Source organism: Ambystoma mexicanum, chromosome 13, assembly GCF_040938575.1.
Source record: "Ambystoma mexicanum isolate Mex_15411 chromosome 13, UKY_AmexF1_1, whole genome shotgun sequence".
In the NCBI taxonomy this organism is placed as follows: Eukaryota; Metazoa; Chordata; class Amphibia; order Caudata; family Ambystomatidae; genus Ambystoma; species Ambystoma mexicanum.
The window spans coordinates 393,858,262-393,882,253 of record NC_090938.1 but is presented as its reverse complement, the minus strand read 5'-3'; the positions used below and the strand labels follow the sequence as shown (position 1 = coordinate 393,882,253).

At 49.4% G+C, this 23,992-nt stretch overlaps 1 protein-coding gene across 1 annotated transcript in view; it reads left to right on the top strand.

Moving 5' to 3' along the window:
* Positions 1-23,992, top strand: part of IPO4 (importin 4) — a 3,008,003-nt gene that overhangs the window by 1,887,361 nt on the left and 1,096,650 nt on the right. The window contains exon 20 of the mRNA XM_069633964.1: positions 17,593-17,670. Coding sequence (XP_069490065.1) covers positions 17,593-17,670 — 78 coding nt within the window. The remainder of the gene's footprint in view (positions 1-17,592; positions 17,671-23,992) is intronic.

Here is a 23,992-nt window from a genome sequence, read left to right as displayed (position 1 = left end):
CGTTACCAGGTAAGAAAGTAACTTGTTCTTCTCTTCGAGAGGGTTCTATGCTGGTTGGATATGTGTTTATACATGCAGATATATGTGTGTATATATATATATATATTTCTGAGGCTTGTGGAATCTGCTTAGATCACATGCTGTGCATAGGCCGACATCTAGTGGAAGCTGCGGAGTATTACAGTTTGCTTTTCGAAACTCGAAAATGGGCGTCGACACAGGGCGTGCCAGTAATAATATCCCTAGTGTGACGTCCACTGTACCCAAGATCCCTCACGCGTCTAGGATCCTCAGATTGTTTTTTTCCGCCATACTGGTCGGAAGCATTTTGCGGAGTCCCCTGGCCTTATCCATACTTTTGCTAAAAATGTAAAAATAATAATCTATTGACATCCTTCCCCACCCCAACGTCGAACTTCGACACTCGACGCCGGCTGGAGAAGAAATCGACCGTCGGCTGCTGCACGACGGATTTGGGCCTCGGAAGGCCGCTGGCCTCGGCCCGGGCCTTGGAAGTCCTCTGGCCTCGGCCCTGCAAGTAGGGAGAGTGGGGGGTTGGACATACTCTACACTCTTGGTATATAGGTACACCTTATACATTTCCTACACTTAACAGCCCGCTGCCTCAAGGTGCGTATGGAGGGTACCCCTTTTCAATTCTGCCCCAAGTGCAATCGCAAATACCCTTGGGTCGACAGGCACGCCACGTGCAATCTCTGCTTGCCGAGGGACCACCCCGAAGCGAACTGCAGAGCGGGTATTAGGTTTAAACCTAAGACACTTAAGGACCGTTCGACGAAGCGTTGGGCCCACCACGCCAGGCAGGCGGCCATGGCAGCGGAGGGCGCCTTCAGCGACGGCAGCGACGCCGTACTTTCGGACGGCGAGGGCATTACGGCGTCGAAAGACAGCCGAGCGCAGGTCCCCGACCTCGGAAGGTCATCCGACAGGGCGGCTATGGGGAAGACCCCCGGCGACACAAGTGCTTCACATACTACACACACACTAAACACACTAAGTCCAACCGAGACTCGACGACGTCGAGTTCTCGGAAAGAGGCACAAACAGAACGGTCCGATTCGGTGTCCTCTGGGCGCTCTCGATCAAGATCGCCGCATGACTCCAGGCAATCATCCACTCTTGCCAAGAGTGCCTCGCTCCCTAGGCTAACAGAAGTTCGATCGTCGGAAGACGAAGACGACTTCCACCCCCAGGCTGCGCTCCAGGAGTCGGAGCCCGCAGTTAAAACCAGCGAGGCCCCACGCTCGAAGGACAGGGACACCAACCCCGATCCTCGACGCCAGGCGTCGAAAAACTCTGGAGCCACTGAAGGACAGGGAAAACATTTTTCCACTCACGGGGAGGGGGGAAAACAGCAGAAGAAACAATCTTTGCACTCTTCCACACCTGTGAAACACACCACTCCCCCTAAAGAGACAGACAAAACCAGGACTGCTGATATGTCTAAAACCAGCAAAGCTACTCAAGATAAATCCCATAGACTTGCTGAGAGAGTCATTCCCAGTTCCAAAAAATGGTCCAGTGAAGACATAGATAGGGTCATGTCAAGAATGTCTTCTTTGGCAGATTTTTATGATAAAAATCCAGAACATTTCCTCTCGTATGATCCACAGGGGGCGACACCCTCAGGCTCTACTGATCCTATCCCCCCGAGTAAAAAGCCCCGGATTGTAACTCCGATGAGGTCAGAACCCTTCGAGGTACAACCATACGCAAGACCATACTCACTTTATCAAGGAGAGGCTTCCTTTTGTGAGGACCAAGAATTTGGTATGATAGAAGAGCAAACCGGGACGGGCTACTATGGGGATGATGAGGACAGGAAGAGGAGGACCCGGAAACATACAGAGTAGATTCCCCGGTAGAGAACGAAGCCCCAGTTACCGACTCCCCGGTCAATAACCAACCCCTCCTAAACGAGGTTCTCGCACGCGCAGCAGAACATTTCCACATTGACACCCACAGTGTCCAGGAGGAAAGGGACTTCGCAGAAGAGTTAGTGGGAGAAAGGAGGCCTGTTGCCCAGACCATCCCTATCCTTAAATCCATTCAGCGGAGAATAGATCCGTCCCTGGTGAACCCGAACCTCACCAGAGCAGTCAATCCCAGGGTTGAAAAACTTTTCAGGGCGGCCCAGTCTGACCCTCTCTATATAAGAGGACATCTGAAGCCAGACTCCCTAGTTGTCACCAACACTCGTAAGAGGGCTGGAACACCCTTGTCATCGTCCGAAGCTCCTCCCGACAAGGAGAGCAAAAAACTATACGGTTTCGGCAGGAAAATAGCCTCAACGTCCGCCTATCAAGCAAGGATTGCAAACTCCACCACCCTGTTGGCCAGCTACAACTGCCATCAGTGGGAGGAAGTCGCGGCACTCATAGCCTCTGCTCCTGAACCTTTAAAGGGCCAGTTAGCTCGGATTTCCGCAGAGAGTAGAGCCGTGTCTGGTTGCATTTTGAAAGCAACCTTCGACGCCGCGGACAACGCAGGCAGATTGATAGCGGAAGGCACTGTTATCAAAAGACATGCGTGGTTACGGCAGTTTGGTTTTAAGGCAGAAACCCAGGCATCATTGTTGGACAAACCGGTGGAAACCGATCTGTTGTTTGGTAAGGCGGTCGAAGACACACTGAAGAATGCCAAGGACGAATACGAGACACTCAAGTCCCTTGGCCAGTTAACCAATAAACCCCCTAACCAGAGAGGGAATAGTAATTTTCGTCGCCCACGCGGCCAAAATTCCCAGAGAGGATCTACCTATTCCCAAGGGCAGGGTACACAGTGGAACAACAACCAACAGTCTACCCAGGGTTACGGCAGGGGTAATAGGAGAGGTCGTGGTAAAGGCAGAGGCAGCCCCAACAAGGGAGGCGGCACGCCTCCACCAAAGCAGTGACGCTCAGTTCAGGGTCCCTTCTCACGCAACCCCAGTAGGGGGACGCATTTCCAACTTCACCCAGGCTTGGGAAGGGATCACATCAGACAGATGGGTGCTGTCAACAGTATCCACAGGATATTGTATAGAACTACTGCAGCGTCCCCGGAACCATCCTCCACGACAAATAGTACACTCTTTAGAACATCAGAAGATTCTCCTCGAGGAGATCGCCATTCTGCTAGAAAAGGACGCGATAGAACTCGTCCCGGGACACCAGGTAAACAAGGGTATTTATTCAACTTACTTCCATGTGCCAAAGAAAGATTTGACAATGCGCCCAGTATTGGACTTACGGCCTGCCAAAAAGTATGTCAAGCCCCAAAAATTTCGTATCACCACGCTACAAGAGGTAATCCCCCTCCTAAAAAAGGGGATTACATGGCAACCTTGGATATGAAAGATGCTTATTTTCATATTTCCATGTTCCCAGCGCACAGAAAGTATTTGCGCTTCAAGGTGGACAGCCGACACTACCAATTCAAGGTACTGCCCTTCGGGATAGCTTCAGCACCAAGGGTATTCACCAAGGTACTGGCGGTGGCGGCTGCACACCAACGCAGGGAGGCAATCCCAGTGTACCCTTATCTGGACGACTGGCTCATAACGGGGGAAACCCCAGGAATTTGCAGGACAAACATTGAAAGGACTATCGACCTCCTTCACGAGTTAGGCTTCTCAATCAACGAGAAAAAGTCAAGCCTAGTGCCAAGCACCTCAAAACAATTCCTAGGAGCAATCCTAGATACCCAAGAGGGGTTGACCTTTCCTTCAGAAGAAAGAATTCGGAATATACTACTGCAAATTCTGCATTATCAGTCCGGTCAACAAATAACGGTACGCAAAGCAATGCGTTTACTGGGCATGATGGCGTCATGTATTTACCTGGTCCCCCACGCGCGCCTGCATCCCATGCAGGAATGGTTGGCGAAACAGTGGTCTCAGGCAAGTGGTCAGTGGGACGATCTAGTGGTCGTTTCACCAACACTGGTACAAAGCCTTCACTGGTGGACAAGAGAGAATCTCGCACAGGGGAAACCCCTTTTACGTTCCCGAGGTACAGGCAATAGTCACTACAGACGCATGCCTGACGGGGTGGGGAGCTCACCATCTCCACCACACAGCTCAGGGTCTCTGGTCTCACTCAGTGACCAAGAACCACATCAACCTGCTAGAGCTTCTGGCAGTATTCAGAGCGCTTCAGGCGTTCGAGCCCCACCTACTAAACCTGTCAGTGCAAATCCGGACGGACAGGACAACAGCCATGTTCTACCTGAACAAGCAAGGAGGGACTCGCTCGCCAAATCTGTCCAAGCTTGCCCACAAAATCTGGATATGGGCACTCAGACGGAACATCTTCCTGTCATCACAACATGTTCCAGGGGAGCTCAATTCCCTAGCGGATGCTCTGAGCAGAGACTCCCTCCCAGAGGAACACAAATGGGTTCTACACAGAGAGGTCGTTGAAGATACCTTCTCTCAGTGGGGTTTCCCCACTATAGATTTATTCGCCACAAGCAAAAACAGACAATGCCCAGGATTTGCATCCAGGTTCCCCCAACCAGACTCCCAGGGGAACGCCCTGTGGATGAACTGGTCAGGGATGTTTGCGTACGCTTTTCCACCAACTCTCCTCATCAGGAAAGTGGTGAACAAGATGAACAGAGAGTCGATGACGCTCGTCCTAGTTGCTCCCATGTGGGCAAGACAACCGTGGTTTCCACACCTACGCAGGATGGCGGTGTGCGAGCCCATCAAACTTCCAGCCTGGTACAACCTACTGTCCCAGCACCACGGTCAAACAGTGCACCAGCAACCCAACTCATTGAACCTGGCAGCATGGCTCCTGAGGTCATGGAGTTTGGACATCTCAATTTGCCACAGAGGTGTATGGACATCCTAAAGGAATATAGGAAACCAAACACAAGGCACTGTTACTTTGACAAGTGGAAGAGGTTCGTTATCTGGTGCCAGAGTAGATCAATCAACCCCATTGATTGCACTCCTTCCACTATTGTTACATACATGCTCCACCTGCTGGATGCAGGATTGGTTTTTAACTCACTGAAGGTACACCTGGCAGCCCTGTCGGCTTACACCACTTCCCATAGCAAAGTTTCGTGGCGGAAAGTACCAGTAGTTAAAGCCTTCATGGAAGGAGTAAAGAGACTTCACCCTCCTATTTCAAACCCACCACCAGGGTGGGACCTTAATGTGGTGCTAGCCAAGCTCATGGGCCCCCCTTTCAAACCCATGCATAAAAGCAGTCTCAAACACCTGACTTATAAAACGGCCTTCTTAGTAGCTATTACTTCTATAAGAAGGGTCAGTAAAATTCAGGCTCTGTCAGTGCAGGATCCCTTCTTTACTGTCCATAAAGACAAACTGGTTTTACGCACACACCCTAGGTTCTCACCTAAGTTTATATCTAAATTCCATGTAAACCAGTCCATCAAGCTTCCGGCTTTCTTCCAGGACCCACAAAGCTCGGCTGAGGTGAAACTACACACCCTAGATGTGCGTAGGGCGGTCCTCTACTATGTAAATAAAACCAGACCGCTAAGAAAAACAGATCAACTGTTTGTCTCCGTAGCTACAGGCAGAGAGGGGGATCGCGTCTCTAAAGGTGCCATCTCGAAGTGGATTATTAACTGTATCCAGCTGTGTTACTCACTCTCTGAAAAAACTCTGCCTTTCACGCCAAGAGCCCACTCTACCAGAGGCATTGGGGCCACTCTGGCTTTCATTGCAAATGTACCCCTTGACACCATTTGCAAAGCAGCTACTTGGAGCTCTATTCACACTTTTACTCAGCATTACTGAATTGACACCCATTCCAAGGCAGATACACAAGTGGGACAAGCGGTTCTAAGACACTTATTTGCTCATTACCCTTCTCACATCCCACCTCCTTCTTCAGGTACTGCTCGCTAATCTATGCACAGCATGTGATCTAAGCAGATTCCACAAGCCTCAGAAGGGATACATTACTCACCGTAATCGTATTTCTGATGCTTGTATCTGCTTAGATTCACATGCGACCCACCCTTCCTCCCCTCCGAGAGAAGGCGCATGATTGCTTGTAGTCTTACCTTTCTGTCTATCTGCTTGGATTATCTGTACTCACGGTACTCCTCATGCTACCTCATGTCAGAAAAAATACAATCTGAGGATCGTAGACGCGTGAGGGATCTTGGGTACAGTGGACGTCACACTAGGGATAGTATTACTGGCACGCCCTGTGTCGACGCCCATTTTCGAGTTTCGAAAAACAAACTGTAATACTCCGCAGCTTCCACTAGATGTCGGCCTATGCACAGCATGTGAATCTAAGCAGATACAAGCATCAGAAATACGATTACGGTGAGTAATGTATCATATATATATATATATATATATATATATATATATATATATATATATATATATATATATATATATGATACAGATACATATATGCTTTTAATTATATGCAGGAACATGCGTATGTGGTTCCAATGCGTGCTTTATGTATCCTGTTTTAACTTATGTATATTGCGGTATACAGTACGGTGACAGGTGGTTAATTTCGAATCTTATGTAATCATGGTTCGTTTTCTTTGGCAGAATGGGGCGATTGCTCGATTGCAGTTACACCTCCTTCATTGTTTCACGTTCACTGCTGTGCATTCTATTCTAAGCATGTGAATCCATGAAAGATCCAATGCTGGAGAAGGGAATAGTTTCTTACCTGTAACTCCATTTCTCCAGCATTGGTATCTTTCATGGATTCACATGCGCCCTGCGGCCTCCCCGAAATGCAATCTTCGCATTTTTTCTGGTTTCACACCGTTCCACTTGGAGGGGTCGGAATCTGGAAGGAGCAGCGGGGGCGGGGCATTTATACCGCTACGTCTTGGTAGGGCGTGCGTGCGTGCGCGGCCCAAAACGACGTAGATAGGACACTAAAGTGTCGAAAGTTTTCCTATAGGAAAAGGCTATATAAGCTTACCGAGGGTTCCCAGTCTGTCGACGGGGAATATTCTAAGCATGTGAATCCATGAAAGATAACAATGCTGGAGAAATGGAGTTACAGGTAAGAAACTATTCCCTTTGGACTTCCTGACAGGCACCTTTAGTTTCTTTAGATAGGTAGGGTGGTATACCCTTCAGTAATAGGCAAAGTTAGGCCTTCTACTTAAAATGTAATACAAGATATTGAATTGTGTCTTTAGCATGTCTGACTCCTTCTGACCTGGCAATTTGCACAGATTGGACCCTAAGAGAGCTCTCAGCTTTTACGTGGCTAGGATAGTGGAATTCAAGCGTGATGACCAACTCTTTGTGGCTTTGTCGTTGTCCAGGAAAGGTCAGGCTGTGTCAAAACTGACAATCTCTCAGTGGATAAGTCTCATCAGAGAGCAGGTAAAGATCTGCCACCAAGCATCAGGGCACATTCCACCAGGGGTATGGCAGCATCATTTGCGTTTCAGAGGGGTGTACCAGTAAAGTAAATCTGTCGAGCAGCAACATTGTCGCTCCACCCATTCACCAAGCATTACTGTTTGGAACGTAGCACGTGATTTGGACGCTCGAATCAGCAGTGCAGTTTTGCAGAGCTTCCTTGTTTAAGGGCTTTCATCCCACCTGTGCACTCTCTACTGTTTTGGGACTCTATCTGATGTGGAATCTGCAGAAGAATGCAATCCATAGGAGAAATTACTTTCTTCTCCCGCAGATTGCTCCTCACTCTCCCGTCTGACCCCACTATGAAAGTGGTCAGCAGTCTGTTTGGTTGTCCTCTTCTATTGGGACATGGTTATTAATAATTATGTGTTAGGCGCAGTTTGATGCCTAGTTGTTGTAATGCTGTCAATTAATGACTTTCAGTACAGTCCTGTTCCTCAAAAAATAGAAAATAAGGGTTTTTTTGGGCAATTTTCAGCCCATATCCTGTGGATTCTTCCTCCTTGGCTGTTGCACTTGAGGGGAAAAAGGTGAGGAACTGAGGTATGGGGGGGCATACTGATGTATATATGGTAGCCAACGTCACGTCTGGAACTACAAGTGGCACGGTTGAGCCAAGAGGAATTGCCGGTCGAGTCGTGCTAAGTCACCTGTCAAAAATAAATTTGAGCAGTTGATGCTGGAATGGAGAACTTATCTCATGAGGAATCTGCGGGAGAAGAATCCATAGAAAAAGAGCATTAATGGTAAGTCATTTCTCCTTTAATGATTGCTTTTCTCCCGCAGATTCCTCATCTTGATAGACATCCATCATCCAGTTCTGCTGTTCGGAAACTTTTCGACAGGGGGCGTAGTGGACCTAGTCGGCTCCGGAAGTGATGTAAGGTGTGTGTGTATGTGTGTATAACACTTCACCACGCCCCATGCTTCAGTTCCTTTTTTCCTTAAGCTTGCACGCTGCATCAGGAGCAAGACTTGAGTTTACTCAATGTTTTTTCTTCACGTTGTTTGTTTTTGGTAAAACCTCAACACTATGTCCACACACCGGGTTTCAGGCTTTAAACAGTGCACTGATTGCAAGGCCAAAATGTCAGTAACCTACCCCTGCAACGTCTGTTTGGGAGGCCTGTGCATCGTGCTTGCAAATGCAATCGAAGTCCATGTGTGTGAGAGCCGGGAAACTGGCTCTTTGCTGACCACCCTCTAAATCTCTGGTGCAGTCTCTCGTCCGGTCTTCCGAGAAGAAGGAGCCCACCCCCAAGAAGTGTGAAGACAGACATCGAAAGAAAACAAACGGTCCCACTCTAGGAGCCATTCCTCTTAGTCTTCCTAATGGAAGAAGAAGCAACGCCACCACCATCGACGGGAATAGAGCTAGTCTTCGGAAGCTCTTGAAGCGACCCACCAATCACCGAGTGGGAACATTTTAAACAAGACATGCTTACCATGTTTAAACAGGCGTCTGTCGGCACGGTTCTCCCTCTCCACTCCCGTCCAGCAGGCCTTGGCAGCAAAAGCAGCGCTTGGCAACCCCGACCCCACGCTAGCCACCGAATCGAGGTTGCCTTTGGGTTTGACAAAAAAGACAGGAAACGCATTCGGAAAGCCAGCTGAATGCTGCCTCCCACTGGGACCTTGGGGGAGTCACCGTCAAACCATGCCATTGGCAGCACAGGCTGCACTGCCCGCGTTCAAGCCTGTGCAAAACTGTGCCCAAAGCCATTGCATCTGGGGACAAACCCACGACGTCGACCTGCGTCAACAATTCTTTTCAGCCACTATCAGGTCAGGGTTTTTCGATTCCATGCAGTCTACCTTTGGCGTGAACCAGCCTGATGTCTATGATGACATTGACCCAATTTACACGGGAGCTGGCGGTGTTGATTAATTCGATGATCAAGCTGATCTAATTGCACTGGCCCAAGGGCTACAAGATGCCACTGGTCTAGACACGTCTCCAGACCTTGATATGCAGCAAAACCTACCCTCCACTCATGTCAAGTTTAGGGTTGAAGACACTCTTGGGCTGATGTTGTCCACTACACCCCTTCAGGGGAACGACCTGACAGACATCCTAGATGAGAATCCGGCAGTTGTCCATAACATGCCTTTCAATCAAGCCATATAAGACCCCTTAACTTCTTTGAGCTAGCACCCTGCACATCTCCTCCCGTGAATGGCAATTTCACTGGGAAGTACAGGCCGGCAAGAGGGGAATCCTGCTTTCAAGTCAAAACAACTTTATGCAGCCTGAGACGCCATCAAAGTACATCCTAATAATACATTTCTAATACATTATTACAACAAACCCTGTCAATCTGGAAAAAAGAATACCCTTCATTTGAATTACAGACGTAACTTGATGGCCGTGGGCCAACTGTCTTAAGCACCGAATTATAGAAATATAATCCGCTATGCTTGACCGACGAGCAGCCATTTTAAAATGTAGCAAGAATCGCCATTTTGCTTGTTAACCATTGCTCATTGCTTTCTGTCTAAAAACTGCTTTGCAGCTTGCAATTCTTGCGGCTTCTGCTTACTCTGCTCAACTGTTAACATTGTTGTCTGAATATGAAAGGACAAGGTCGCGGGACTGAAGAGTTTGCTGAAACTCCTCATGAGTAGCCCAGAGAGGAATGCCCACGCTCCCTCTCTGTAGCCTTGGGAGGAAGCTGCAGGGCATTTAATCACTTCACAGCTGCCAGCCAGTCTCGTACGATGGTAGAATATGTTAGAATAATACAGTTAAAGGCTTGAATTATGCTTTTCTTACGGCCCCCCTTCGCAAAACCCTTTAGAACGTGTCGGCTCCCAGGACACACATAGTACCTCATAGATAGCAAAGCTTGGAATGTGGCTCTTCCCCCGTGTACAGCTTGCTTCCAAGAACAGAACCACCGTGTTCTAAAAGATGCCTCTGCACTTTCTAAATTGCACATTGTTACTAGAATAGACATCGAAAGCATGGTAATCGTCATACTCGTCGGGTATGTCCATCGTCATCCCGAGTTCAAAGGAACTTAATAAAGAGGGGTGTTGAACATGACTTTGCTGATTGTATGATATGCATTTTGTATATATGTAACTGATGTACGTAATTCGCTCTCTTGCGTCTCTCGAGGTCTAGGAAACTCACGTCGCGGGGCGTGAGATCAGAATTGGCCAATTGATACTATCTTTTGCTTGCAATAAACCCTAGCATTGTGAATTTGAAACCTCGTGTCTGGCGCATCTGTTCGTGTATGGTCATTGCCTTGTTTCCATAGCACAAGGGACCCCTAGGGGCCCCTTTCAACCCAAACAAGGATTAATCAAAACCGTGACAGAGGCAGCACCCTCCTTGAGTGCCACAGGGCAGATCTTTAACCAGAAATCAAAACCACCATCCCCAAGCCTCTTAACTCCCGTATCGCCTCGGGCTCAAAGGAGTAAGATTTGCCCCAGAAAGGGGTCTGTTGCTAATGGGATCACCAAAAATGGGTGCAAGATCAAGGTTAGGGGAAGGGCTGACTATAAACCCACTTGTTCGAGTCCGCCCGTGGCGTTTACATTTTTCTAGAACATTCCTTTGCGTGTGATCGTCCCTGAAGACCAGTTTAACAATATCAGCTTTGGCAGGCAGTTCCTTAGCCAGTCTGATGCACTCCAACAAATAGCCCGAATACACAAACCCACAATCCCCTACAGACCGCAACAAGTGAAGCCAATTGTTCGAGAGGGCATCCGTTGGTTCTCGTTTATCAGAGAGCAATTTTGGGACCCCATGAAGGAACACTGTACAACTTGTACGTCCTTCATGTGCATGGTGCCTATGCGGAGACCTCCCATGATGGGTGATTGATGCATTAACCACCCTCCCCTCTGGGCGCTTGTTACCAGAGACCTGAGGGCAAGGTTCCGCGATGGTGTGGGCTCCTCCCCCAAAGTTGGGCTCTTACTAGGTTCTCTTTGTAAGATTGGCATTGGGGGTTGGGCCGCTTCTGGTTGACTCTTCGTAGTTGCTGGAATCAGGGCTCCAAAGGCAAGGGGGTGTCGGGGGCACAGGGGATGTGACCCTGAGTCAGTAACAGGACCCAGGCCCCCCGGTCCAGCCCCTAGTGAGCCCACTCCACTCCTCCCCGCACCTCCCACCCCCCTGGCCTCCATCACCCCCTTAATCAAAACCAATAATAGGTTTTTAATGTCAGCCAGCTCAGAGAGCAGATAATGACAGGAACAATTTGACACATTGGCGGGTACTGTAGGAAATGAGGCTGGTGGGCAATGATTTCCTTGGGTGGGGGGGATTTGGGTACCCAGAGTGAGCTAAGACGTAGGAAGGAGCTAGCCCCAGAGAGTATTTCTAACATGGGCTCGCTCCAAGTACTGCAGGGAGGGCTAAACTGCTTTCCCTCACCAGATCTATCTGAGCCCAGGTTCATAGGATCCACAGCCCGGGGGGCGGGGGGGTGGGCAAGAGGAAACGGAGGATGGGATTCAGCAACAACCGCTGTCATCCGCAAGTCTGTGGTCAGACAGGAATTGTCAGGGCTGGGGTATGGGCCAGAAGGTAAGGTGGAGCCGGCAGTCATCAGTAGCTACACGGTCAAGAGGTTATAGCAAGTTAACAGGCACAAGTTGGTCTAGGAAAGAGCTGACCTTACTGAAAGCAAGGAGTGGGTTCAGAACAGGACCAAGGATTCTTCTTTCCTCTCCACACACCCTTCCCTGGAAGGGCTTGTAGTGCAAGCTGCCACAATATCCACCAGACCCACAGCATCCACGTCAAATCTCCCTACAGATAGGGAAGGAAAGAAGTTACACTTTGGCCAAGAAAGTTTTCACTTCTGGCAGCATGGCACCCAAGGCTACAAACCTAGCTTCCGGATTTGCAAAATATTCTTTCGGTTTGCAGAAAGCTGTGGACATGCAGCAGAAAACTTCCCTGAGGGTGATACAGTATATTTTATTTTTAGCGCACCCATACACAAGTGTATCAAAGATTGACCAGGGTTCTGCTATGCAGGACGGATTTATAAAAGCTGGTGGATGATGGTAAGGAGGTACCCAAGCAGTCATTGCAGACGGGCCTTTACGTTGCCGACTAAATTGGCCGCTCAATGGGGTTGGCGGTAGTTATGAGGACGCAATCATATTTGAAAAGCTCTGGGTTTTCCCCTAATGTTCAAAACCGCCTATTTAGACATGCCTTTTGAGGGAGATATGCTCTTTGGACAAAAGGCGGATGACTCTAGAAAAATTCAGGGAGTCTAAAATTACAGCCAAGTCACTGGGCCTAGCTGCTCAGCCGGCCAAACCTGCTTTCAGCTTTGCCTCAGCGGCAGAGGCTCTGGGAGCTATGTACCCTATGGCAGAAAAGCAAAGCTCCCGCAAGCCAGACAGGGCCTGGGGTCCGAGGTGTTTCTCATGTCCTGGAAGGGGCAGAGGGGCTTCTTGAGGCCAACAGACAGCGTCAGGGTTGCAAACAATTCAGTGGTACAACCGCTACAAACTTATTGCGGCAGAACACTTCTGGCCCCCTCGGCTTCAGACCCTGGTGGTCACGGATGCGTCACTGAAGGTTTGCGGCGCTCACTGTGATGACTTGCAGGTGAGCGGCCTTTGGTCCACAACAGAAGCCAGTGGCATATCAACAGACTAGAGTTGCAAGCTATCTGGCTAGCCCTGTGGGCTTTCGTCCTGTTTCAAGTGGAAGCATGTCCTCATTCTGTCCTCACAGTGGCCATGCACTACCTGAACAAACAGGGTGGCGTGCACTCCCATCCCCTTTGCGCACAGGCAATGCTACTGTGGTTCTGGTTGCTAAAGAACAGAATCTCGGCAGTTCATCTGGTGGGGACGGAGAATGGTTTGGCGGATGCTCTGAGCAGGCAGAGCACGGTCTCAAATGATTGGGAAGTGTGTCAGGAAGTCCTGGAAAAGGGCTTTGCTCTCTGGGATACCCCAGCGGTGGATCTGTTCACCACAGCGTCCAACAGGAAAGGCGAACCGTTTTGCTTGAGTGAATTCCCAGTGAAAGGTGCACTGGGGGATGCGTTTCTGGTGGATTGGACCTACCCTCTCCACTACGATTTTCCGTTGATTCCCATCATTCCTTGGGTTCTCAGGAGGTTGATGAGATTCCGAGCAACCATGATCTTGATCGCCCTGGACTGGGTGAGGAGAATGTGGTACTCCGATCGGACAATCTGCCCACCTTGCCCCTTGCCTCTGTATCAGGATCTCCTGACCCAGTCAGAAGGTAGGATGCTTCACCCGACTCTGGATACCCACTACAGCGTGGCTCTTGAGAGGATGAGATATGTTGACTGGGACCTCACGGCGGAGGTGATTGAGGGGGCTGTGCACAGACCTACTAGATCACTTTACGCGTTCTGGTGGAGAAGATTTGAGGCATGGTGCAGGGAATGCAATATTGGCCCTATCTCCCCCCCCTCCCCCACCCCCCCCACTACAGTGATCAAGTTCCTTTTATCACTAGCTTCAGTAGGCCTTCTGGTTACCACAGTTGAAGGGTATTTGGTGGCCTGGTCTGTGTTCAAAAGGTCCCCCGGATCAGGGTTCTTTCTAAACTATTCTGGTCATGGCCCAATTCCTGAAGGGCCTTGTCAATAGTTTTCCGCCAACCCCTTTTGTTGTTTCACATTGGGACTTTAATCTGGTTTTGACCTTTTTTAATGGCGTCTCCATTTGAGTCTCTGCATTCCTGTACTTTGAGTCTATTGTTCCTTTAAACAGCCTTGGTTGCAAACACGTCAGCTAGGAGAGTTGGTGATCTGCAGGGATTATGCTGGAAACCACCATTTTTGCATTTTGTTTAGAGACAATGCTTCTCTCAGTCAGACCTGGCTCCTTCCAATTTAATCCTTCACAAACTATTGATTTACCTGTACATTTCACTTACTAAGGACTTCGCCGCACTGGGTTTCAATTGTTGTCTTCGCGCGCTTTTCACTTACTAGGACTCACCGCGCTGAGTTTAAACTGTTGTCAGTTTCTCCTCATGAATCACGCACACTCACTTGCTGGCTGCCGCTCAGCTAATCAAATCTGACACTCTACGCGATCCGCAGCTGTAATGAAGAAAACGAAAATCTCTGTGCCACGCGACTCCAAACGCCGCCTCCTCATGCTGACACGCGCCAGTACTACTTAGTCCTAGTAATGTTACTTTTTACTGGATGTTCCTCTCGCAGTTTCCTCATTGCCCTCCCAGCCTACTCCACAGTGAAGGCAATCTCTAATACAAATTATACAGTGACTCTCCTTCAATGCCTAGAGGACTACTCTTTGTCTGTAATCCCAAACACCACTGTGCAAAGGGGAAAAAATGACATCCAAGGTCAAGGGGCGCCAAGCGCGCTATTTACACTTGCAACAGCGTCACATCTGGTTATGAAGACGATGACTCGTTGACCATCGACACCAGAGTGCACAGCCCCCCTGCTTGGAATAAGATGAGGCATCCGTGGGACAAATATCCAGTAGAAAGAACATTACTGGGGCTAATATATTTTTTCATCTCCGCCATAGGCCCAAGAATGCCCGTAAGTCTTTGTTTTTGTTGAGGAATGTGACTCCTAATTCCTTATGCAACTGAGCAAAATGGGAACATTTCATAAGCTGAGGTCAGAGGGCACGGTGCTACCTATTTATATCGATATCCCGCCCGCCTGTCCGGACCGATTCTAAGGAGTGTTGAGGACGCTTGTACACTTTGCAAAGTTGTGTTGCTGTCACAGAATACTTCTAAAATGAGGAATCAGTGTCTGGAATAATATAATTTTCGGTTGTAAATGTTGAGGTTTAAGGAGAAGTGTGGTTGTCGCCTGTGTTTACCTTGAAAAACGTTTGCTGTTGCAAGCAGTTTTGCCTGTGTTGCGCTCCTGGTGAAACTGGACGCCTTTGGATAGCAGTTCAATCACTTCTTTAAAAAGTACCAGCAATTCTTTTTAATTCCGTGCCTCTGGTTGTGCTGGCTGAGGAATAAGTGATTCCAACTTGGCAAGGCACTACCTAGCCACATACCGTACGCCTCTTCTGGTGTTGTCTTCATTGTTGTAACATCAAATGTGTTTTGTGGATCCACTTGGCAAGTGGGCATTCTCAAAGGCTTTGAAAATTTTGAAGTCACCTTTCAACTGTGATAACTGCTAAGGAATGTTTTCAGGTTTAGTTTGCCTTTCAGTGCATTATTGCATTACTTTCCAAGTTCCCCATATTCTTTTCTTTTTTGTAGTAAGGGTCTCATACCAATGTGTAATACCAATGTGTACCTGCTTGAAACACATAACTTAAGTGGCTTTGTGTTAAATGGAAAAAGACTGAATATTTTATAGTAGTTGGGAGCATAAGATCACCTGATGCGGACATCTTTTTCTTCCTGTATGCGAAGAGTGAAATTAAATCTCGGGCCCTGTGAGAAACCTGGAGGTGTCTCTCTAGCTAGTCCCTGGGGATCTGTCATTCAGGTGGCCAGGACGCGGCCATCGCTATTGGATCCATTTCCTGGGGGTGGACCAGTGAGGGAGGATCCCCTGGATGTGGGGTCCTCTGGGAGTGGGGACCAGGACACCGATGGGCGAGATGCGGTATCCGCCTTCCTTTGACACCTTTTCCCTGTTCTCACGTAGGACACTCAAAACCACTGCCCCTGCTCCCTTTTCCAACACAAACACTTTCGCACAACACAAAGGACTACTGACTAACACCAGAGCCATTTTCCAGACATGTCCTAATACAAGGTTCAGGCAATTAATCTGAATCTCACACACCTGTCGGAACTTTCCCTAACCCACAGTGGAGCCCAAAAGCACAGTACGAGCACGGCAGACAGCACAACGAGACTGCTAACCAAGCGCAGCACTTCAAGACAAAGAGAAAGGAAGCAGGAATCGAGAGGGTAGTGAGGAGAGAAGTGACCTTGCCCTTTTTGTGCCACACTGCAGAACCTTCGTGGATGAGAGCCTAAGACCGCGAACAATAGCACAAGCATCTTGCAGCAGATGTCAACGGTACATGGGGCAAGCCTACGTCGATAAGCAGGAGCGAGGGGAAACTACCACAACCATGGTACCGGCCTTGACTCTAATGAAGAAAAGAAATGTGGTTCATCACAGCTGGTGAGTCGAAGGGGAAACAATAAGAACCGGCTGTGTTGAGTGACAATCGTAAAGTGGCAATTTTTAAACCAAGTTCCATGAACAATGAAAGAACTGTAAAGAATGCAGAGGGGAACCGGCACCATGTGGGTGCTAACTCAATAGACGCTGGTCGATCCCCTTCTGAGCGAAACTATAAATACCAGAAGGCCGTAGGAGAGCCAGTGAAATAGATAAAAGTGTTCATACAGAGGGTCAAGCAAAATCCCTGTACAATCGAAAGACTTTGATCTATGAACAGTGTGAAAGATAGAGAGGTGAATCCTGCAAACAATTGTGAATCTGAAGTTGGCATGTGTAAACCCGACCAAGGGATGCTGACGGGAGGGGTGAAGTCATCACGCAAGTTCTGAAAATCAAGAGCATTCCGAGCCTGACAGAGAGGAACCCAAGGGTGAGACATCACCCTACGTGAACTACAAAATAAGAGGGGTCAACACCCAGACGAGGGGGACCCAGGGGTGAATCATTATCACTCTTAACGAACTTTCATTTATTTAGTTAAAAGAACTTTTGTTTTTGCTATTTTAACACTTCTGGGCCCTGAAGGCAAGAGACTTTCATAGGAAACAAGACTTGACCATTGACGGTCCTGAGAACTGTCATTGGAACTGTCGTCTCATGCTGGAGAAGCACAAGACTGTACTGTGCTCCAAGCTCCCATCTTATACCCTGTGCTCAAAACGAGGGGGAAAGGAGACCCATGCTACTGCATCCTGACATATTATTTGAGAACACTTCTTTCTTTTCTTGAGAACTATCCCACACCCCTTTTTGTATTAGTTGTACGTTTTGACAATAGGTTTTTTTAGTATAGGCCCTTTTATTTGACACAACGCAGCTAGGACTGCCTTATTTTTCATTTGATGGTTGACGCTCGCTCCCATCTTAGGTTCAGGTTTACATTGGGCGTTTTCCCAACCTGCACACACCATTTCATTGTTCAATAAACACCCTTGAACTGTGTCTTGTTGCTACTATGAGGTTCCTCACAGCCCCATCCACATTCTTCTTTTGTATCATTTGCAGGTACAGTGTGGAGAATGCTTATATTGATGAGAAGGAAGACTCATGCATGGCACTGGGAGAGATCGCTCTACATGCTAGGTGAGAACAGACCCAATCACATGTACGCACACCCGTTCAAGCCTTCCTGTCGTGTTGGATGTATGCTTGCATCACCCTTATGCAGCCCCCCTGGACAATGTTTGACTGTACATTTAATTTACTCTGTTGCATTTCCTCTGGAGAGATGGCAAGTGGCAAGATTTTCTCTGCTGGTTTGAGGTGGAGGAGGGGATTGCTAGTTTTGACCCATCATGAGGCTGAGCTGATGAGCGTTATTATTGCAGTATGGCCGTCACCCTGTTTTAATCCTGGAAGGCGACAAGGGATTGCTGTTTCTTGAGCTGACAATAATGGCTGTGCTTGTTGCATATCTTCTTTGTTCCAATAGATTTGTTAATTGAGAAAGTGAGTTATGGTGTCGGTTACATGAGAAGGAGTTGGATGGCTGTGCTTCTACCTTGAGAATGTCAGTTTGCTGTATCTTTTCCATGGCGATTTGGCATGGCATTCCGATTCTGTGCATTTGAGAAGGTGCATGGCTATGCATTAGGAAAATACTTGATTTTCCATGTGGCATTGGTGAGAAAGCCTTGCTGATTTTGTTCACTTGCGTTGTAGTTGCTATGCATGCATTGTGGAGAGAAGAGAACAGTCCCTACTCATACGTCCCATCCCCTTTTCTGCATCCTTATTTAGTTTCTCCAAGTGGGGGGTTGGTACAGCAACAAATAAGTGCTTCCTTTTTAAATTTAGAATAGTGCGTGGGGTGCAGCCCCAGGCTTAGGCAAGCCCACTAAGTCCCCCCACCCCACCCCTCCGGTGCCTCGTTTTTCCACTCGGACAGTAACAGACCTGCCATCTTGCGCGGCCTCTTTTTTTGGGCATCGCACGCTTTCTAGTGCTATTTTTCTATTGCAACCTTACGTCCTTTCAGTGCCTCACCTTGCACGTCACATGTTGGTCACGGGAGGCTTCTCCAGGTGTGCTGGTTCCTTCCCAGCGTCGCACCCCCATGCACTTTGCTTTTAGTACCTGGGACCAGTCCAACATTGGGAAACGTGCACAGCTTGCGGCACCCTCGCTCCACGTTCTCTCAAGAATCGCCTTTCCCGCTGGAGGGATATTTTCAACACTTCGCTGCCCGTACATGTGAAAAACATCTCCAAATCATCGCCACATGGCAAGGTTTGTCACCTCTTCAATAAAAGCACCCCAGCAAAGTGATTTCTTCCCGGGGTCATCGTCTGGTAGGGGCCCTTTGCGCTCTTCTTTCGGAGGTAGGCCTGAGGCCGTGAAGGCTACCAGCGCACGTGCCGAGGAGGTCCCTAGCTCTGTGACCACACAAGGGTTTGAGGGGCCTTCGGGGTCTAGCTCACAAAAGAGGGCGGTAGCATCATCTTCATGCGCATCAACTACCGGTGTTTGCACCTAGAGTGCAGCGCCACCAGTATCATCTCCAAAGTCGAGGGTCAGAGCCAGAGGACTACCAGTCATTTGACTGATGTTACACCACCTGCCGGAGAACCAAATGAGGTCCCTAAGGCTCGGGCAGGCCCAATACCATTTAGGGGCCCCAAGCTACACCATGCGACCCCAGAATGGCGAGCAAGTACGTGGCACCAACTTCCAGCTCGGACTCAGCACAAGAGGACCACAAGCAGTCTCCAGCAAGAGGCACCTGCGGGGTCTTCCAGAACTGCAGTGGAACCAGCAAGGCTGGATTTCAGCCTGATGTTTGCCCAGAGTGCGACAGTCTCCCTCGTCTGAGTGGGCCAAGCAGGGCAGCTTCAGCCCTTCTCTTTCCAGTGGTAGGCAACCCTGGGTCGATTTGTTGCCACAAGGATTCCAGTTTGCTAGTCAGCCTTGGGGCTACCCCCTTCAGTTCCCCACTTGGGCAGAGCTTTCAGACCGTCTCGTGCCCCGGAGGTTCTGGATCAATCGTGTGCTCTTAGTGCTTCAGAGGGCCGCCACCCCGGCCGAGCCAGGCTGCGTGCGTGGACCACTTTTTCGAGCAATACCGAACACTCATGAAGTCTCAACAGATGGCAGGTTACCCTAAGGACTTTATCCGGGAAGTGGTGCCTCAGATGCTGCCTCCCAGGCCTCCTCCACTGGGACCCCCTCCACAGCCTCTGGCTGCCGGTCTCAGTGCCTGCGGCCTTGCATCCGTTTTCGCCGGAGGCTCTCATGACTCCACCGCTGGCTCCCATGCCTCCGCCCCCTGCTTCTCCCGCCAGCTCAGTTGCCACCGGCTCCGGCTGTTCAGGACACAAGCCCTCAGGAAGTCTCCTTGGGCGATCAGCGGGATTACCCTCCCTCCCAGGGACTGGATGACACATGATTAATCCGAAGCCTCTGCCACAGGTAAGGCTTTGCATTAGCGGCTGCAAGGGCTGGCAGACTATTTAGGCCGCCCCCAGCCGGAGCAGTTTCAACAGGATCTAGGGCTGTTCGCTGAGATCTTGGATCTCAAATCAGCCTTTACGTGCGGCATCCCCCTTCAAAAGGATGTCATGTCAGTTGCCTCGTAGGTATGGGAGAAGCCAGGTGCCAGTTCACAACTGCACAAGTGGCTTGATGGTCGTTTTAGACTGATGAAGAAGGATCCAGTGCTGCTTTCAGGGCATCCCCAGCTGCTTTAGTCAGTGGTGGCAGCAGCCTCCTTGGACTCAAAGCCTTCGGGTTCCTAGTCTTGGGCGACCAGTTGCCTTTTCGCACGCGTAACGCCGAACAAGACCTTTCTGAATCCATATTACTGAAATGGAAGATTAACACTTGCAACTGACACAAGGAATGAATAATAGCAGTAGCCCAGTTTTGAAAAAGGCTTTGTATAGCCGAAACACGTGTCAAAAGAGACGGCCAATTTGAATTAAATATGGGCATCTGGCACTGGTCATCCAGATTGAATATTAACCAGACTTTGTATATTGAAACCATATACAAATACTCTTTTCCATTATTTTTGGTGTGCCTGGTGCACCATATGAGTACAAGAACAAGCCTTTCCAATGAGGACATATTGCTAGTCATTTGGCAGGAATATTTACCTTAACTCTGGACTGCACCTTCGGCAAGCAAATGTGGGCGCATTGCTTGCAGCCACTAATCCGATGCTGTGGAAGGAGATCAGTCATTTTCTCCCTGATCTTCCGCCAGAGAGGCAAGCCGTTTTCAAGCTTCGTCTCCTGGAGGCCAGGACCATTGCGCAGGACATGGAGTCTGCGGTCTCTCATATTGACACGGCCAGTATAGTTATGTATATGGGGGCACAGATGCAGAGGACCACGTGCATGCACCCCAACAGCAGGTGTTTCACTGACTTTAAGGTACTGATCCTGGATCTCCCGTTTGAGGGTTCGGATCTGTTAACTTGTCGACAGATGACGAGTTCACAAAAAAGACTGTCGACTCAGAGCATGAAGTCCCTGGCCGTTCTAACCAAGACGGCAGAAGTCCTTTCCCCAGAGACAAGGCAGGTCCGTCCATAAGCCTTGGACTTTCAGGGGGGTTTGGGACTTCCACGAGAGGAAAGGCGACAGCCCGACAGGTCGCCCAGCGCACATGCCAGCACACCACAATGGGATTTTATCGTTCCTCCCTGGATAAAGCAATGAAGTTTTGGTCGGGAACCACAGCTCTCCTGTCGGGGAGTTATCTGACTTTGCACATCAAGCCGTGGAAGCGCATGTTCGCAAACACTTGCCACCTCTCCATTGTTACTTCAGGGTTGTCTTTCCCCTTTTTCCCCCTCTCTCCCCATTCCCTGCCGCTGCTGCAGATAGGCTACCTGGCCTTACTCAGGGAGATCTTGAAACTGCTGGACATGCAAACGGTAGAGCCTCTGCCTGTGTCACCTGTTTCCTTACCTGGGCGACGATCTGGTGAAGTTCAGTTTCCCAGAGGGGGCCCTCTTGTCATGCCAGAGGTTGGTAGATGTGCTCTTACAGTTAAAGTTGTTGCTCAACCAGAAGAAGTCCCAGCTAATCCCCTCTCAGTCCCTGCTGTTCCTCTGGGTCAGGTGGGATACAGAAGCTCAGAAGGCTTTCCTTACACACAAGCGGCTGGTGGCAATCCGCAAAGTGGTGCTCCACTTCCTTTGCAATTCCTCGTTGTCAGCGTGGTGGTTTCAGCACCTGCTAGGCCTATTAGCCTTGTGTGTTCTTACTATTCTGCACGCCAGGCTCAAGATGAGGCAGCTAAAGTGGTACTTGCCAGCTTCATAGGACTAGGAAACAGGCTTTCATTCCTTCTGCTTTGCACCCGGACCTACACAGGTGGCTCCTCAACATCATTGTGGTTGGGGGGTGGGGGGAGTGCCCAATTTGATCCTCCGGAGCCCTCTCTGGTCGTGACCATGGACTCGTCCCTCCAGGGCTGGGGGGCGACGTTAGCAACATATTCCATTGACAGGTTGTGATCCAGGGAGGAGGACAACTCTAATATCGATCTCGGGGAGCTCAAGGCAGTGCGCTTGGCGCGGCAGGATGTTCTTCCCCCTGAAGGCAGGGCAGATCGATGCTTGTCAGGACCGACAATTCAACAACAATGTTCTATCTGAGGGGGGACCAGGTCAAGGGCACTCTGGAGTGTGCGGTCTTGATCTGGGAGTGGGTGTCTGCATCAGAGCGGTTCATCTTTGGGGGGATAGCAATGCGGACGCAGACAGGTTGAGCTGGCTGGGCTCCAACACTTATGAATGGGGCACTGGACAGCAACTTCCTGGATCCTTTTTCTCCTGTGTGGCACACCCCATGTAGACCCCCTTGTGTCACAAGGCAATCACAAGTCTTCGATGTTTGCATCATGGGCAGGGATCGGGTTCCCTGAGGGAAGCTTTCTAGCTCTCCTGGGACAACCTCAACGGATATGCCTTTCCTCCTCCTCCCTTGCTCCAGAGGCTTATCTGCAAGTTCAGGGCGGTAGTGTGCTGCAGGCTCCTCATCACCTCTCATTCGCCATCACAGCCCTGGTTTTCTGACATTCTCCAGCTGAGGTCGCAGGGAACAATCCCGTTGCTGATCCACAACAGGATCTTCCTGACACAGCATGGGGTCGGGGAGTGGTGCAGCACCCGGACCCAGCCACCCTGGCCTTTCCGTCATGGCTCCTGATCAGCTGAGGCTCTGGTCGTCTCACGTGTTGAAAAAGAACTGGGATATAATCCAGGAGGCCAGAAAGCCCTCTACCGTTTCACAGTATAAAAGCTAGTGGTCACGGTTCTATTATTGGGCTCTGGAGCATGCGGTTGACTCTCTCCTTTCCTCAGTGGACGATGTTCTCTCCATTTTGGACCACCTGGCCCATTCAGGGGTTCAGGTTGACACCTGCCGCACCTACATGGTGGTGATTGGGGTCTACAAGAACTCGGATGAAGGCATCTTTTCAGCGTCAAGGCTCACCTCAAGTGTTTGTTGTAACTGTTTCCTCCAGTCCATAGAGTGCATCCTGTTTGGGATCTGAATTTGGTGCTTTGTGTGCTTCAGCGCAAGTCGTTCCAACCATTGGCCTCAGTTACTCTTTGGACATCTGCTCCAGGATGGATGCTGAGTTTGGGCAGTCAGTCATCCGGAACTTGTTTGCCTTTAGATAGACCCTCGTTCACCACCCAGTTTCGTTTGTTTCAGTAGAATCACCCATAAGGATGGAAGAAAGGGGACAGGAAGTATGAGTAATAAGTTAGAATAGTGACTAGAGTACTCAAAGTGCTTTGTCCCCTTTCCTCCATACATCCCACCCACCTTTTCCCACTAGTAGGCCAGGGTCTAAAAGGTTATCAGTACAGCCAGGTTTACAACCGTCTGATGTGTCAAAAGGGGGCTCAGGTGAGGCGCCGGAGGGTGGGGCCTAGTTGGAGTGCCTATGCCTGGGGCCACGCACTAGTATACATTTATGGGGAAGCTCACATTTTTCGCTGTAAAAGTTTCTGGTACTGTCCCTATGCTGGGGGAGGCCCCATAAGGATGTAGTAAAGAGGACTAAGAGGTATGAGTACTCCAGTCACTACAGTGAGTAAACTTTATTTAGGTGTGAGGATGGCTTGCTGTGCCTGACCAATATCTACGCATATGGATGGATGGCTGTGCTTGTTTTGTTGAAAGGAAGAGTGAGCTGGCTGTCCTTGTCCCATTGATTGTAGGTGGGTTGGCTGTACCTTTTTGGTACACTGGAGAAAGCTTTGATTGTGCGTCACCTGTATAGCAGAACAGATGGATGCGTTTGTCCAATCGGGAAGGGTGGAGATGTATGCATGTATATGCCTGTCCTTTAGGGAAGTGGAAGATGGTTTCTGCCTTTTGCATGGTAAGAAGGTTTGATGGATGGTTTTATGATCCTGTTGGCGGGACGGTTGCTGTTCTAA